Source organism: Psilocybe cubensis, chromosome 5 (assembly GCF_017499595.1).
Source record: "Psilocybe cubensis strain MGC-MH-2018 chromosome 5, whole genome shotgun sequence".
In the NCBI taxonomy this organism is placed as follows: Eukaryota; Fungi; Basidiomycota; class Agaricomycetes; order Agaricales; family Agrocybaceae; genus Psilocybe; species Psilocybe cubensis.
In genome coordinates, this window is record NC_063003.1 from 981,729 (window position 1) to 999,482 (window position 17,754).

Genomic DNA, 17,754 nt, shown 5'->3' on the forward strand with positions numbered 1-17,754 from the left:
CGAGATGAGCCGGTATATGTGAGGATTGTGAAGTCAGAGAAGTTGATGAAGAAAATAAGGAAGGTGATGCGTTGTACGCTGAAGGAAAAGAAACTACTGAACTCAGTAGTAGGACAGGGGCTACCGGATCGAATGGTCCGACTACAAATAAGGAAGGTCCAGGTGTAAAAAAGGAAAGAAGGGAGAATAAAACATAAGTAAAGAACTCGTATTCCAACACACCCCCTCAACGCATCGCCTTACTGACTGTTTTCAAATCGACAAGACCCAAGCGAGTCACGCCTTCCAGGAATTTGACACGCTGAAGTGGTTTCGTGAGAATGTCGGCAGGGTTCTCCTTCCCAGGAATGTGAAGAATGTGAAAGGTCTTTGCTTCGATGTGGGAGCGAATAAAATGATATCGGATGTCGATGTGTTTGGCTTTGGAGTGTGAAGAGTCATTCTCACAGAGAGACTTGGCGCCTTCGTTGTTGGTAGCGACCACTAAGGGATTCGGGCATACAATATGAAGATATGAGAGTGACGACCCCAGCCATAAGCCTTCTTGAACTGTCCGTGTCAGTGCGATGTACTCTGACTCTGTTGAGCTTGTCGAGATACAGGTCTGTGTCTTTGATGACCAACTCAACGGACCGCCCGCGACCATCCACACGAAGCCCGATACAGACGCACGGGATTCCTTGTTCCCAGCCCAATCTGCGTCGGAGTAGCCTTGAAGTGCTTGAGATGCATCTTTACCCCCGTAGTGGAGACGATAGTTCCGTGTTCCACTCAAGTAGCAAAGGACTCGTTTGGCCGTGGCAAAGTGTCTGGGTTGAGGATTTGAAGCGTGTTGTGAAAGTAAGAGAACGGCAATGGAGATATCAGGACGAGAATGACGTTGTATGAAGAGAAGGGACCCTATGAGACGCTGAAACATGGACTTGATGTTTGGAATGTCTGGAAATACATCTGTTTCTTGCCCGAAAATGTTATTGGCGTCGAGTGGGGTCGAGACGGGGCTACAGTTGAGAAGTCCGTATTCGTCTAGAACACTCTCAATGTACGGTGTCTGATGGATCCATACTTCTCGGGTGATTGTGTTTCTCTCGTATTGAACTCCCAGATATGAGCGTAGAGGGCCGAGGTCCTTGATGCCGAATCTTTTATTAATTTCAGATTTTGCGTGGTCGAGAAATGCCTTTGAGTTGGAGGCACCAAGTCCGTCGTCAACATGAATGCACAACCAGCAGTGCACCTGTACCCCATTCCAAACTCCTTTGAAGATGAAAGTTGCATGGTCTTTCTCTGATCGCTTGAATCCTATGTCCTGAAGAGTTGAACGAATCAGAATATACCACACGCTACTTGCCTGCTTCAATCCGTAAAGCGACTTCTTCAACCTCCATACGCCTTTCGGGAAAGGAGATGAGTAACCAGGGGGGCACTTCATGTAGATGACCTCTGTTAAATCTCCCCACAGGAAAGCCCTCGTAGCATCGAAACATTCTATGTGCCATCCATTAAGAGTTGCATGCACGACTATAGCTCTGATGCTGACAGATTTGGATACGGGCGCAAACGTTTCATGATAGTCAATAAGGTATTTCTGGGAGAACCCTTGAGCAACGAGCCTCGCCTTGTAAACTAGTTCTCCATGCTCGTCTATTTTGAACTCGAAGACCCATCGACATCCTATAGTGTGTGTGCCATCCAGAAATTGCTCGTCCATGTACACGTTCATTGACTTGAGCATATTTAGCTCCTTTTCGACAACTTTCTGCCACTGGTCGGCGTCAGGACGCTGCATTGCTTCAAAGTAGTTGGCTGGTGGAATTTTGAGATCGTAGTTGGGGGAATGAGGGTTTCTTCTCTGTTCGCTCCTGACCGAGAGCAGAATAGCCTCGAAAAAAGCGTCCTTGTCTCGTGTAAGGTAGTCTTCGACGTCAAGAGAAACTAGTAATGCTTCTTCAGAGACATCGCTGTGAGGATGATGTTCTAGCATTCCAACGGAGCACAAGGATATAAACGGATTGTCATCGTCACCCCCTTGCTCGGTGGAAGGCTGAACGGTTGACGATTTCTCGGCACTAGTCGCCCTGCGTGAAGCTTTAATGGACTTGCTTTTTGCTTTCTCTGCGTCGCGGAATTGGTTGTACAAGAGTCCTCTCGAGAAAAGATGACGTTCCCTTGATGATGAAAGAGGTGGTGGCAAGATACGTCGAGCTTCTGGAGTCGGAGGTTGTTGAGGTGGAAGGGAAGGGGGAGTTGCAGGAATAATGTCAAGATTTACTGAAGGAGACGAGGTGGAAGCAGAAGAAAAGGTAGAAGAAGAATTAAGGAGTTGAGGAGAGTCTAAGTCAGAGGGAGTAGCTGCAAGATTTGGAAGAAAAGAAGGAGAAATAGTAGAAGGAGAAGAAGAGAAAAGATCAGAAAAGAAAGGTAAGGACGAGTAGTCTATGGGAAGAGAAGAGGTACTGTTAGAAAGAAAAGAAACATTTTTGTCAAACACAGCATTAGAAGAATCAAAGAAATGTCCTGTTTCAAGATGACGGAACCGGTACCCTTTTCCACCTGGCGGGTAACCCATAAATCTGCATTGCACAGATTTTGCTCCCAGCTTTGATTGCTACTCGTCGGGGACATGGACGAACGCGCGGCATCCCCATACACGGAGGTGAGAGAGATTAGGTGGACAATGATACATATTCTCGAAGGGAGTGATTCCATCCTCGTCGGTGCTTGTTACGTTGAGAAGGTAAGACGCAGTCAGAGCAGCTTCACCCCAATATGTCATGGGAAGTTGGGCCGTGGTGAGCATTGCGAGCATGCGGCCTTGAATTGTTCTCATGAAACGTTCAATTTCGCCATTCATCCAATGTTCGCGTGCCGGCGTGACTTCCTGTTCAATTCCCACATCCAATAGGTAAGCAGCAAAACTTCCTTTCCATTCCGGACCCCCATCACATCGAAAACGTTTGATTTTGCAGCCTGTACGCGTCTCCCAGCGAGCTTTGACTATCTTAAAGGCCTCTAACATTGTGTCGGTGGTTTTGTCTGCAGTAAGCTGGACATTATTGACTTTCATCCCAACGCATCTGAAGGCGACAAAATATTCTTTATGGTGTGGTGTTTGAACCGGGAAAGGACCGCAGGTGTCGGCAACTACAAGTTCGAGGGGTTGATAGGCGCGCTGGCCAAGAGAGCTTGGCGGATGTGGGGTAGCGGGGTGCTTGGCAATGATGCACGGTTCGCACTTTATGTTTTCATCTCTCACGTCTGCTTTAATCACCCTTTTGACCAGCATGCGTGTGGCTTGTTCTCCAGGATGTCCCAGATGGAGATGATGAAGGTACATCGTCTCCGGGACCTTCACAAACATAGCTCTTTCGACAATAGAATCTTCAGATCCTGGTACGAAGACTCCATTGTCTATTGCAAATAAGCCGTTAATGAGTGAAGCGGAGGCAAACGCGACACCCCTTTTGGAAAGGTGTATTCCACGTCCTGGATCGAAATTGCATCCGATTCCTGCGATGAATAATCGACTAACGGAGAGTAGGTTTACGGCTGCAGAAGGTGCGTGAAGGCAATTATTGAGCTTTAGTTTGATTACTTTGCCCTTATAAGTCACGTTCAGGATGCATGTACCGCCGCCCTGGGTTCTGAGAGTCCCAAGATTGGCTGTAGTGACGTTCCTGGCATCGCCCTCGGAATAAGTGTGGAATAGAGAACGCGATTTGATGATGTGGGAGGTAGCACCGGAGTCGAGCAGGATAGACGTGGATAAGAAAGATCTCGTATTCGCAGAGGCGACAACGTCAGTGTTCTGATGTATATCTTCGATGTCTTCAATTAATGCACAAGAGATCTCGCCACTGGTTTCCAGAGAGGCAGAGTCAGTTGCTATCGAAGCCATTTCCGCCCTTTTCGCTGCGACTGCTGCTTGATATGCCGGTCCCTGCCCTTCCATGCCTCCACCCTTTGCCCAACAGTGTTCTTTGTCGTGCGAACGATTTTTACAGTTGGTGCAACGTACTCCATTCGGATTGTTAGCATGTTTGGCTATAGGGCGATTTTCATTTGAAAAATTGGAATATTCCGAACCAGGAGGGTGACGTTTAGAGCCTGCTTCCGCTTCTAGGCGCTGACATTCTATGGTTAGGCGCGATATAATTCTCTCAAGAGCAGTGTTTGGTGCAAAAGGTGTTCTCCCCTCGTCGACTGCGGCTTTGTCCCTATCCAATGTGTCTTGATACAACTGTATCATCAGTTGTTTGAAGTTGGGCCATATACCCGAAGACGGAAGACCACGAATAATGTGGTGAATGATATCGCCCTCCGGGTAATCGACGCCCATGTCTTTAAGACGCTCCCTGCCAGTGCGGAATTCCCCAAGGTACTTTTCAATTTCAGTATAATCCTTGAGTTTGATGGACGCTAGTTTCTCCTTGATAGCGAACTGAGCATTGATATCGACACGAGCATACCTCGTCATAATTTGATTCCATAACATTCGCGCAGTAACGTCTTCTCCTACGCTCAAGTTCGATTTAACGAGCGCTGACACCTTTCTGGTGATTAGTGTTTTGGCGCTATCGTTGTCGCTCCACCATTTTCTGTAGGCAGTGATGACTTCGTCGGATGCGTCGTTTGCAGGTTCTGCAGGTTTGGGTGAGACCAGATAGCGTGCAGTTCTGCTTTCGGATCCCTCAATATGTCCATAGACGCCGCAATCCTTTAGGATATTCCTCATGTCATCCCTCCATGCTATGAAATTTGATGTTCCCTTGAGGTTGACGATATGATCTACCTTCGCATTTGCAGGTGTGATCTTGTTATTCATTGTGAAATTGTTGATGGTGGTATGGGCAGTGTTTGGAATCTCTGCTGCCATTTTGGTATGATTTTGTCAAGTGAAATGAGTATGGAGTTTGATAATAAAACTGGTGTCCTTTGAAGAAAAACTGTGCAAGCCTGATAGCTGAGTTTCGTCTGTCTTCGTTTACTTCAGGCGCGAGCGGGGCCCATAACCTGATGAAAACTAAATATACGATAAGTCTCAGCCGAATGAAACAAAGGGCTGATATATTGACCTAAATATACGATAAGTCTACAAACTCAATCAGCTATGTTTTATGAGTGACAAAATTGAATTTACCTCAGCCGAATGAAACAAAGGGCTGAGGTAGTGAGACGAGATGAGCCGGTATATGTGAGGATTGTGAAGTCAGAGAAGTTGATGAAGAAAATAAGGAAGGTGATGCGTTGTACGCTGAAGGAAAAGGAACTACTGAACTCAGTAGTAGGACAGGGGCTACCGGATCGAATGGTCCGACTACAAATAAGGAAGGTCCAGGTGTAAAAAAGGAAAGAAGGGAGAATAAAACATAAGTAAAGAACTCGTATTCCAACATTTTTCACAGTATATAACAGTGCTTTACCGGAAAGTGTGAATGTGACTCAGAAATTGGACATAGGATACAAGCAACATGGAAACCCGATCACCCTTCAATTTAAGTTTTTGCTTGTTTCTGCCTCGTGTTCTGATAAACTTGGGGGTTCGTTTCCATTTCTATTGTCAGGTTCGAACCGCTGAGGCAACGAGAAAAAAAGAATAAAAACATTGAAACCTTGACATGTTGTTGAACGATGAAAAAGAGGAAACCTTCGACTCGTACACGGAATATTTAATTTTGAGTCTTAACAAACGGAAGTGAGTGTCGATTACACCTTAGCAGCATGAGCCAGGACTACTAATTTGTCAATTCACTTGTAACCTCTGCAACTGAAAAGCAGACTCGTTATCCAATATGGCAAAACACAGCCGTACTAACAGCCCAGTGGCTTCTTTTAATTGGACATTGTAATTTATTGTATTCATAGATGCAGAATCATTGAAGCGCGTCCGGAGCCGCTTCAACGATTCAGAGGCGAGTCAGCGATTCCGATTGAGAGGCGATTCTGCGTCTTCCCACGCTTCTGATGAGGAGAATCACCTCTGCGTTTGAATCGTCTACTCTGACCTCCCATAATGCATATAATACAAACTTAGCTCTACATATTAAACTGATAGAATAATCTGATACTCGAACTTCAACTTCAATTTTGTTCAGGCTCATGTGCCAGCAGCCAGTAACACTTTGGTAATGGCACTAGCAAATGATTTATCCTCGGCTGTCGGCAGAACATTGACTGTACAGTGTCGGAGATTGTAAAGCTGCAAAAGGTGTCACAGAGGTAACGGAGAGTTATGCTACGAGGAAGGGACCCCGATTAACAAAAACGGACTCAGATTCGACGATCTGCAAGAAAGTTAGACCATGTTTGAGGCGGCAACCGTACATGGTTATTTCCTTGTCTGATATTTTGGAAGAGGTTCAGCTGCTCACGCGATTGTGACTTTGGTGTTATCGACGACGCTAGCCTGGAAGATACTCAGACAATCATGTTATGTATGTCAAGCAAGAGGACATCTACGTGCCTTGTTACTGCTCATGGCGGAGGGAAAGGAAGAGATGTGTACCCTACTTCACGTCGAATGCACCTTTTTTATATGTGCTCTTCACGGTGTCTACACGTGTGAGGGTGGTTCGATTGTGTCTCCAATAAAAGACCTTCCGCAGCTCATATTACACCTTAATCCAGTCACCAGATGTGCACGCAAATGGCGAGTACAGGCGTTGAGGGCTTGCGCACCAGCATGTGGAAGGACTCTGCTGGAACGATTGTGATCCATCGGATAGACGCCCATCGAGTTCACCGCGAAAGATGCCGTTCCAAATTGAAAACTTGTTCGCACGTTACAATAACAAGAGGCAGCAGCAGAAATTCCAGAACGCATGGTTCAGGACAACCTCGTTTGTCGGGACCTGACTGTCACTGTCAAATGTGAACAGGCGGAATGGTTGGACATATATTTGTGCAGTGTGCCCAGCGCCGCACAGCACACATATCGTAAGCAGGCTATGCTACGACTGCACATATATTAAACAGCTGCTTCGTCGCGCAAAGCAGCCTCAACGCAGCCAACATCCAAACAATTATCCAGTCTCCCATCAAAGAAAACATTGCAGCACAATGAGCGCCGGCCTTATATGCGCGTACCCGCTCTCTGGCGGCTACGGACCCATCCCACGGTTCCTCTACTACATCCTGCTGATCATCACGCTCGTATTCCACAAAACGAAATGGCTGGTCGACAGCACACTCGGCGCGTCCATGATCTTCAGCTCCATCGCAGCTGTCCACGCGCTCGCGCTGGACGCGGCGAAAGGGAAGGCAACGGTGGATTTGGACATTATCCCAGTATATGCTATCACGGGCGTCGGGCTCGTCGCGGCGATACCGCTGATGGTGTGGTCCAAGGCGCTAAGAGAGGCGGAGACGTCTGCACGACTGCTTGTATTTTTGTGGATCCTCGTTATGTTCACGGGGAACATGGCGTCTTTAGCAAGCATCAAGAAGATCCCGTCGCCCGCGCCGTGCGACGCAGACGCGTGCACGGCGCCAGTGTGCAATGTCACGTTGCCGCTGAGGCACACCCAGCAGATCGTCTCTGTCCCGTTCCACCGTGGCCTCGGCCCATTCGCAACCGACACATGGGCCACGCTCTTCTCGTGGATTGCAGCCTGTCTCGCGCTCACAGCCGCCATGTTCTTCTTGGAGCAGAAACGCCCGCTCGATATTGCACTCGCACAGCTGAAGACCAAGGCCGGCTCGCGGCGCCTCCGCCGCAAAAACGCGAATAGAATCGCAACGTGCGCGGTATGCGCGCCGCCGCTTGCTATTGGGTTCTGTGTGGGCCATATCGTTGTGATGGAAGTGGCGATGCTCGGGCCGAGGGGGTTGCCCGTGGGCGAGGATATGACAGCCATTGGGCAGTGGGGGCCGTTAGTTGGCGCTGCATTTGCGACAATCGCGTCGATCATTCAGTGGGGGTTCTACGAGCCGGAGGTCAAGATGGCAAGCACTAGAGATGTGGAACAGATGCGTAGGGTTTCTCAGACTGACCGGGCACCTGGGGCCGGGAATGGTGTTTTTGATACGGCGATGTATTTTCAGGAAGGGTATTGGTGGGGACGAGGGGCGGATGCGCTGCCTGTTATGGAACACGGAGGTGTGAAATGGATTGTTAGGGATGGAAAGTTGACGCGATTTGAACAGTTACTTGAGATGAGTAGTGTAGTTGTTAGAGACGAAACGAGGAGATGCAAATATCCATTGTTTTAGCAGAACACCACTGACGAAGGCAATGAAGTAGAATCTGAATAACTGACTGAGAGACTTCATAATTGTCTTGATACCGTTTTTCCAGGGGTTTAATGGTCTGCGTAATATTGGGAGCCTTCCAATACTATACCCATACCGCTAATCATGACGAATGCTGGAATTCTGTAATGTGGATGAGAGAGAGCGTTTAGATAGTAGTCTACGTAGTTACTAGTATGCAATTGAGCAATGAGCAATGAGCACACTCCCTCCATCTCCTCGGAAGTAATATACGTTTCCTGTGTTTATAACCGTAAAAGAACGCAACAGAAGATAATGATGTCGATTCGGAGGAATTCATGTATGACTAGACTTTTTATCTTGGAACTTTTTTTTGACTTTTTTTCTAAAAGTTTTGGATTGGGCTATTGCCAGTGACTCGTATTTTAGATTTTAATTTAGACTCCGAAAGAAAGTGCAATATGCCGTCTATATGCCGCATACTTACTTAATAAGTTAGTATTAGTAATACCAGTAATTTAGGTTGCCGGATGGGGTTCCAGCCTTCCAAGTGGACCGGTTACACTTACATCTAGATTCTACAGTTTCCTCCAATTGCTTGATAACTTCCTCCTTTTCATTCCATTGAAGCTCGTTACGCGACGCGGCGTCGCTCAGGATAAAACGCGTCGTACCATCTACCATCTACCGTATACCGTATACCGTATACCGTGTACCGTGTACCGTGTATTTATCCCCCAAGCACCATTGAGCCGGCACCCTCGATCATACCGACACATCCTCGTTCACGTTCACGTTCGTGTTCACAAGCAGATAAGAACGCACTTTAGTATAGATTAGTATAGTATAGTATAGTATAGTAGGGTAGAGTAGAGAATGAGCACCTCAAGCACACATCCCCATCCCCATCCCCATCCTGCATCCCCACCCCCGCCTTCACATTCAGCTTCACATTCACGGACTTTGCGGAAGAGACGCGCGGAAGATGAAGATGGAGTCGGAGAGGGAGAGGGAGAGGGTGTGGAGTATACAAGTGCGAGTGCGAGTGCGAGTGGAAGGGCGGGTGAGCGGCCTGCGACGCGTCGGAGGGTTGAGGTGGATGGGAGGGGGGTGGATGGAGGAGGGGGAGGAGAGGGAGAAGGAGGAGGGCAAAGGAGGGGAACGCAAGCGTTCGACGCGTCGAGCCGTCTAACGAAGGAGCAGCAACACACCGAACCCATCTTCATCCCATACCCAGACCCAACCAAAACCACACCCAACCCCATCCCATTCCAACAACCAACACAACTAACATCCTTCTCCTACACCCCCGCGCACATCCAGGAATTCAACGACGCGGCGCTGAGATACTTTGTCGATCCGCCGCTTGGCGCGAGTTTGCGGTATGGGTATGAGAGGTGGGTGAGGAGGCCGGATGAGAGGGGGAGGTTGGATGCGCTGTTGCGTGCTTTGTGCAAGGTGAGGCGTGAGGCGGAGGGGAGGGGAGGGTTCCCGGAGATTGGGGTTGTGGCGTGGAGGGGGATTATGACCAAGTATGTGTTGTGTTATGTACTCTTTCGCTTATTCTATGTGTTTAAGAGATTACCTTTGAGGTTAGAATTTTGACGGCGCCTTATGAAAATCGGGATGGGTGGGATTTGAATGTGATGTTGGTTAATGGGACGTTATACCTCGAAGAACATTTGACAGAGGAACGGTTAAATGAAAAGTAGGTGGTTTGTTTAATTGATTAATTCAAAACCAAATTTCTGATGTGTTTTGTATTGTAGAAATAATATGAACGAAAGACAGAGGTCTCAGACATATTATGGCTATGCGTTCGAGTCGTACTGTACGTCGGAGACACCGCCGGGGCAGGCGGCAGCGGGGCGGACAGGGAGAGCGCATGGGGAACCGGTGGGCTGGGGTGGGGACGTTGACACGAATGTGCAGTGGTGCAGTGTGGTGCGGACGAAACTCGGGGATATGCGTATGATCATAGGTGGTGAAGTGGACTGCGTCAGAGGTAAGGGTTAGAAAGTGAGCCCCGAGGGCATCCGGCTGATCCTAGGATGTAGGAAAGTACACGGGACAGACGGACACATTTGTGGAATTGAAGACGTCGCTTGCAATACGCGGCAGACAGGACGAAGAACGATTCGAAAGGTATAATTTTCGACGTTTGGTCTGACTGGCTTGTGGCTGACTGGGCTATAACAGGAAGCTGCTCAAGTTCTATTTCCAGTCGTTTCTGCTTGGGGTGCCGGTGAATCCGCATTGGGCTAATTATGTCTCTGACGCGATTTGACGATGTGTTTGTGAGTAGGAGATCGTGGTTGGATTCCGCACGCCAGCAGGGGTTGTAACAACTGTGCAATCATTCAAGACGATGCAGCTGCCACGCATGGTGCGCGGCAAACCGGGCGCATGGGATCCGATGGTCTGTATGCACTGGGGCGCCGGATTGCTTAGGGAGCTAAAGGTCCTCATTGACAACGCGCGCGGCGATATTGTTAGTGACACGTCGGTGTGGCGCGCGAGATTCGTGCCTGGGAAAGGTGTGAGTGTGGCGGTGCTAGAGGGCAGAGAGCTGGAGGAGGTGGTGAATGGGGAGGAGCGGGTCGGATTCCTGCCAAGATGGTACTGGGACACATGGCGAGAAGCATCACAGGGCAGACGCACCCATTTAGCTTCCGTCATCTGACTTTAGAGGGGGCGCGTATTATAGTAATAGTGTAGACCTTGATGCAATGGATTCAGAACGGAGGATTCTTCACCCGAAACCCGGAGAATGCCGATACGCGTCGTCGCGTTTCTCGCGGGCCCACCCTCTGACCCTCCACCCACTGACCATCCTCTCTCTTCTCACCACAAACGCGCGAGTCTCATAGTCCGCAACAGCGGCCACCCACTCTCCTCCTCCACCAGCGAGCACGCGCACATGGCTACGCCCTCGTCCTCAGCCACGTCCCCCTCGCCCCCAATGCCTTATCTCCCCGCAACCCAGCAGCCCGCTGCCTCCCAGGACCAAGACGACGAGCAGCAGACGAGGACCAAAGCCGTACAAAAGTTCCTCGCTAGAGCAGAGGTCGCAATGGTATGTAGCCCCTCCTCCCCTCCCTACCCTCCGACGCGTTGGCGTCGACGCCTTCCGAGCTGCGCGGAGTCCCCTCAGCCCATCCGTCCGTCATGTCCAGCCAGCCAGTCCCCATGCAGCTAATTTACATCTCATATTTCACGTTAAATCTAGTACAAAGTTCTTACTCATGTTTCTGCTAGGTAACCCGCGCGCTGCGAACGCGTCTGGCGTACGCCTCGTACAAGGCCACCCACAATGTCCCACACGTCCCACTACGCGACCTCGAGGCGCAGAACCAGGGCCAAGCGGCCTCCTTCAACCGCACCGTCGCAGCGAAACGCAAGGCCGTCGGTGCGGCTCCAACGTATTACACCCAGGGTCAGGGTTCCAGCAGCGCAGGCACCATGCGCCGAGGCCCACCAGGCCCCATGGCCCCTCCTCCATCCACATCCACCGCGATCTCATCACCACGCACGCACGCCTACCCACCCTCCGCACCCAGCACACCAGGCTACGCAAGCTACCACGCCGCCGCCGCCACGATGCGGAACATCACCCACGCGCACTACCAACACCAACAGCAAACGGCCCAAGCGCCGCCGAACCTGTACTCGTCCATCCTCGCCCCGCCGCCGACGAACAGGGCGAGGACGATACATAACCCGAATGATCCGCCCATCCCGGCGCCTGCGCGTCCGGTCGCTGGGCCGTCTCCGCGGTTGCGCGCACAGCACCAGCAGCAGCAGCAGGAGAAGAAGAAGATGTCGTCGCCGCGCGGTGAGACGCATCGCGATCGCGATCGGGAGCGGGAGCGTGTGCAGGGCAAGGCGAAGCAGGCGATCAAACCGGGCAAGCTGCCCGCGTCGCCTGACAGACGGCGGACCAAGGGCGGCAGTGGCAGCGGCGGCGGGTCAATGGATAAAGGCAAACAAAAGCAACACAACAAAAGCAATAGTATCAGTGCCAGTTCGGGCGAGGTGGATGTGGGTATGGGCGTGGATATGGATATGGATGTAGATGGCGACGTGGATATGAAAGCGGTGGCGACGCTGACGTCGCTGCTCAGACACCACAACAGGCCGTCGATGTCGATCGCGGCTGGAGCGGCGAGCGCGTCGTCCCCGAAATCGAGCAATGGGTCGTCGGATGTCGGCTCGTCGTCGTATGCGTATGCGCACTTTGCGCAGTCTTCGGCGCGGATGGCGGCGCCTGCGCCGCTTGCTGGCGTCGCGTCCTCATCGGGCGTGGGTGTAGACATGGAGAGCAGGATGATGGCGCTCACGCCACCACCACCACCACCCGGCGCCTCGTCCCTCCCTCTTCAGACGACCCCGCGCGGTAATGCGGCCTCAGCGTCAGCGGCACCGCCGACGGATAGCGAAGCGGCGAATTTGATGTTGTTTCTCGCTACGTCGCCGTCGCCTGCGCGGCCCGCGAATGGTGGGAGTGGGAGTGGGGGTACGGGTGGGAGCAAAGAAGCGAGGGATATGGCGGCGTATCGCGCGCTTGGAGGTGGATCGGGCGCGTTGAGGTCCAAGGGAAGGGTGTTGTTTCCGTCGAGTGCTGAGCCGGGTCCGGGGTTGGGTCTGGGGACGGCGGCGGCGGGGTATAGACCGGTGCTGGCGAGAGGCGGAGATGCGAGTTTTGGGTCTAGTATGTCGAGTATTGGTGTTGGTGCCGAGTTAGGTGGTGGTGGTGATGGGCATTCGAATGTTGGTTCGCAGGGGTCGGGGTTGGTGTCGGTGTCAGTCGGCGCGGGTTCTTCTGGGTTGGCATCTGGTTCTGGTTCTGGTTCTGGTTCTGGCGCTGGGTTGGGTTCTGGCGTTGGCGTTGGCGTTGGCGTTGGTGCGGGTCCTTCTGGTTCTGGTTCAGGTGTATCGCAACTTGGACACGGCCTTCTACCTCCCGCACCCCTCCCTCTGCCTTTAACATCGGCACCTTCAAGTCCAACTCCAAGTCCGAGTCCGAGGCCTGGTTCAGCGTCGGCTGCGAAACGAACAGGGACGGGGACGGTGGAATTTAATATAAATGAGTTTATAAATGCTTCGCCGTCTTCTTCTTCGTTGTCGCCTTTGAGGGGCGGGGTGGTGGGGTCTGCGTCGGGGGCGGGGGTGGGAGCAGGAGGAGGAGGAACAGCAGCAGGAACAGCAGCAGGAGGAGCTGGAGCTGGAACAGCAGGAGCAGGAGCAGGAGCAGGAGGAACACACAAATCGAACCATAGTCTCCGCGCGGATGTTGGGAGGAAGCTGTTTGAGGAGGAGCAGATGCGCCATCATCAGCAGCAGCAGGTGAGAGAGAGAGAAAGAGGGGAGGAGAGGGAGAGGGAGAGGGAGAGGGAGAGGGATAGGCCAGGGTCGCGCCCGAGTTCGAGCGCGAGTTCGAGTTCGCGGTCTTTGGGAGCTGGGATTGATCTTGTGAAAAGTTGACCGGACGACTTTCTTTGGTTTTAGGTTTTGGAGTTTTTTTTCTCGGTTGATGGATGGATACCCGGTTCCCTCTTTTCCCTCTTTTCCCGTTTCCCACTTCCCATTTTCTACTTGCCACTTCCTACTTCCTACTTCCCGCCAGGTTTTGGTTTTTGGGGTTTCTGAAGGCTTGATGAGAGGGTTGGACGTTGGAGCGATGATGACTAGATTGTTCTGTTCTGTTTTTTTTTTTTTTTTTTTTTTTCAGAAATTTTTATTATTTTACTTCTTCTCTTTTCACTCTTTCTTCTTTTATATTTTCTTCCTTTTCTCTTTGCTCTTTACTTTTTACTTTTTCATTTTATTTCATTTCACTTTTCTCTATTCCTTTTCCTCTATTTCATTTCCTTTATTTCATTTCCTTTATTTCATTTCCTTTATTTCCAAACACCAAAAATCCATTTTTTTCCCCGTCTTTTTCTCCCGTCTCCCAAAATTTCATTCTTTTCTTTCATATCGTCTTTTGTCTGTCTTATTGTCTTGTTCCTGTCCTGTCTGTCTATCTGTCTATTCCGTTTGTCTGTCTGTCTGTTGTACTATCCCAAGGGACTCGTTACAAATCACATGCACGTTGTATCACCAGCCACATCCACACTTATCCATACACATCCACATCCATGCATACGTCCACGCATACATCCATGCACACATCCTTGCATTCACTGCGCATACATTCACATCCATATCCATGCACTCACAACACAACACACAACACACACATATTGCATATTGGACTCGCAATGCATACATCCATCCAACCATGCACTCACACTCACACTCGCAACGCCAACACCAGCGCCAACGCACACATATACGCACCCATTAACGCACGCACGCACCGCACGTACCATTTACGTCCCACACGTCTTTTCGCATTAGCCCATACGCACCCACACGCGTCCACACACGCCCACACATCCATACGCATCCACACGCGCGCGCGCAGCTTCATATTATTCATTCTTGGAAGTTGGAATGGTCGATTCGTCGACTCAGCTTGAATCTCGAATTCGTGTTTTGTGGTCTTGCCTCTGTCGATTCTATTCTATATATTTATTTGTCTTTTGTCTTTCGTCACGACACGCATTTTTTTTTCTGTTTTTATTTTTTATGTTTCTACGGTTCTCTGGTTCTGTGTTTCTCGCTTTCCTGAGCTTATCCTTAGTCCATTTATTCATTCATCCATTGTGTCCAATTCTCATTTCCCAATTCTTATTTCCCAATTCTCAATTCTCATTTCTCATTTATTCTCGGATCCCATGGCTTCTATGATCCAACGATACGATGTCGATGTATGTATACGTATACGCATATTTTCCCAGTCACCAGTGTCTAGTGTCTCTCTGTCTCTAGTCTCGAGTCTTGACAACAGTTTCCTTCCTTCCTTCCTTTTGTTTTTTTTTATTATTTGTTCTCCTCTTGAAGACGGATGGACGGACGGTATATATATATATATATATTTCGATTGTGTTTTGCGATTTGTGATTTGTGATTTCTTTTTTTATTGGTTTTTCCCAATTTTCTCCATCTTGAATTTTGAATTTTGAATCTTGAATCTTCAAGTTTCGAAACGGTTTCTTACAATGTTTGCTATGTTTTGTCTTGCTTTGTTTTATTTTATTTTATTTTATTTTGTATTGTGTTATTTTTTTAATTATTATTCCATTCCGAGTCCATTCCATTCTATTCCATTTCTCTTCCTTTTATTCTTCTTCTTTTCTACCTGAAACTCGGGTTCGCGTCGAGATTTCAATCTCAATCTCAAGCACAATCTCAATTCAATTTCAATGTCAATGTCAATTTCGATCTCAATCTCAATAAGAAGTTCTCGTTTCATTTTTTGAACGTTCAGTCCATCATCCATCCATCGCGAATTACAAAGTTGTATTTTTTTCTTTTTTTCTTCTTTGTCTGTCTCTCTATCTCGAATATCAAATGTCAAATCTTGAATCTTGAATCTCGAATGGATAATCGAATAATCGAATGATTGCATCTACTGTCTTCCGTTCAAAGTTCAAATATTCGTTTCGGGAATTGTACCAAGTTCATTCTTTCGAATTTCGAATTTCGAATTTTGGCTCGCAGTGCTCCTCGTCCTCGTCCTGTTCGCGTATTACTATTACGCATGTATGTGTGTATATCTTTCTTGCTTTTTCTCGATCTTGTTTTTGTTGCTTTTTATTTAGAAACGCTTACTGGTATTTAGATTTGCTTCATGTAGACTGAATGTCAAAGTTAAAGTCAAAATCAAAGTCAAACTAGGTGGCATATGGGGACTAAAACATGGAGAGATACAAGGATTCAAAATGCCAGCTGGGTCTTGGTTACCACTGACCAGACCAAAATGCGCTCGAGAGTGTACGTAGACGTGAAACAGGTGTCTGCTTGCCATTGACAAGTCATTGCAAGTTGCGATGTTGAACCTGACATCATAAGCCTCTGACCTCTGATCCGGATCACTCCGAAGCAATTCAAACTCCCTTCAAAGTTCAAGTTCAAATCAATCGAGGCTTGTCTATATTTAGAAAAGATTGCCTGGTTTGGGTCCGGACTTCGAACCCTTAATGTGACAGGGGATTGCTTGGCATCTCGGAAAGTGCCTTTGCGGCGGCGGCAATAAATGGGCATTGGGCACGAGTTCAGAATCAGAAGTTCTGGGCAGTGGGGGCAGCAGCGCGGGGCTAGGTATTAGGTTCAGACGAGATGAGGCTTCGGCTTCTCTCTTCTCTCTTCATTCTGTTCTCCACTCACTACTCGCTACTCGCTATACTTATCGGATTTTCTGGGCTCTGGATTTATGTGCGGTCGGCTTTTCGCTCCTTGAAGTTGACATGTTCTAGTAGCCCTCGGAGTCCAAAGTTCAAGCCGACTTCTCGATAGCGATTCCGACTCGAGGAGATATATACCGTCTATTGTCACGGTTATCGCCGCCACCCTTCAACGAGTCCCTCACGGAAACCTTTACCTTTGACGATTGATTGATTACCACTTACGACTGCTACATACCACCACCTCCACCACCACCACCTCTCACGATGATAATTTACGCCAATCCGACATTCTACGTTTTCCTATCCACGCTTGCTGCTTTCGTTCTATTGTAAGCCATTCGTCATTTCGCGAGCCATGAATCATGATGTTCAGAGCTCGTGCGCTGATCCAAAGAGTCGTATAGGCTTCTCACTGTGTTTTCGGTGCCGATGGTGTCCACGTTTTATTTTATGCACTCGAGCCAGGCTAATGGAGTGAGCTTTGGGATGTGGGGGTGGTGTTTGGATGAGGGTGATGTGTGCTCGCCTTTACAGTGAGTTGTGGTCTGTGTATAAAGTACGTACCTGGGCTTGAATTGATGGTTTGTGTAGGTTGGGCTTCACATGGCAGCCTGAGATCGACAACCCTATCACGAAAGCTTTTGTATTTTACCCAATATGTATGTGCGCGTCTGATTTGCCTTGTCTTTTTTTCTTTCTTTCTTCGATGGATCGTGGATCGTTGGTGAGCTAATTGGCGTTTTTTTTTGTTTGAATAGCTGCTATATTCACATTTCTGACGATGGTCTCGATGATGCCTGTACTCTGCGTTCGGACGGAGCGAAGCGATAAAGTCTTCCGAATTTTCGCATGGATCTCCTTCGCATTCTCATCCCTCGCTTTCCTCTTCATGATTGGGATATGGGGCGTCGCGAAGTCGAGATTCGAGAAACGAGGGTTCAGCGCTACATACGGAAACTTGGTGCGTATTCGTATCAACTCAACCCTTCGTTTTCGAGCAACGATGTGTTTTTTTCTGATTTGCGATGCGTTATATATAGCCTTGGATGTCGCTCTCTGCGACTCTCCTGTTGCTCGCGGTGTCTGTTAGCCCGTATTTCCTCGCGCCGCCTCCTAAGAAATCTTCGCGGCGCTCCCGCCCGAGACAATATGATGCTGAAGCCCGTCCGAGACCTAAAGCTCTTGCGTAGATGTATTTGCGCTTGTATTATCTGTTTTCGATTCTTTTGGTTTAATGCAGATTAACTTT

The 17,754-nt window shown here is 49.1% G+C and overlaps 4 protein-coding genes across 4 annotated transcripts; all 4 read left to right on the forward strand.

The window, feature by feature from the left end:
• Window positions 1-7,059: 7,059 nt before the first annotated feature.
• On the forward strand, window positions 7,060-8,211 carry JR316_0005794 (uncharacterized protein; the record flags this gene model as incomplete). Its single annotated transcript, XM_047891548.1, has 1 exon — window positions 7,060-8,211. The coding sequence occupies one exon, from the start codon at window positions 7,060-7,062 to the stop codon at window positions 8,209-8,211; it is 1,152 nt and encodes a 383-aa protein (XP_047748897.1).
• Window positions 8,212-10,516: 2,305 nt separating this feature from the next.
• On the forward strand, window positions 10,517-10,894 carry JR316_0005795 (Decapping and exoribonuclease protein; the record flags this gene model as incomplete). The annotated part of the gene is made up of 1 exon (XM_047891549.1): window positions 10,517-10,894. A coding segment is annotated over one exon (378 nt), but the record flags the coding sequence as incomplete, so codon positions are not given.
• Window positions 10,895-11,131: 237 nt separating this feature from the next.
• JR316_0005796 (uncharacterized protein) lies at window positions 11,132-13,695 on the forward strand (the record flags this gene model as incomplete). Its single annotated transcript, XM_047891550.1, has 2 exons — window positions 11,132-11,287; window positions 11,470-13,695. The coding sequence occupies 2 exons, from the start codon at window positions 11,132-11,134 to the stop codon at window positions 13,693-13,695; spliced, it is 2,382 nt and encodes a 793-aa protein (XP_047748899.1).
• A 3,074-nt stretch (window positions 13,696-16,769) lies between these two features.
• Window positions 16,770-17,695, forward strand: JR316_0005797 (uncharacterized protein; the record flags this gene model as incomplete). Its single annotated transcript, XM_047891551.1, has 5 exons — window positions 16,770-16,834; window positions 16,910-17,038; window positions 17,097-17,164; window positions 17,264-17,466; window positions 17,546-17,695. The coding sequence occupies 5 exons, from the start codon at window positions 16,770-16,772 to the stop codon at window positions 17,693-17,695; spliced, it is 615 nt and encodes a 204-aa protein (XP_047748900.1).
• Between the last annotated feature and the right edge of the window lie 59 nt (window positions 17,696-17,754).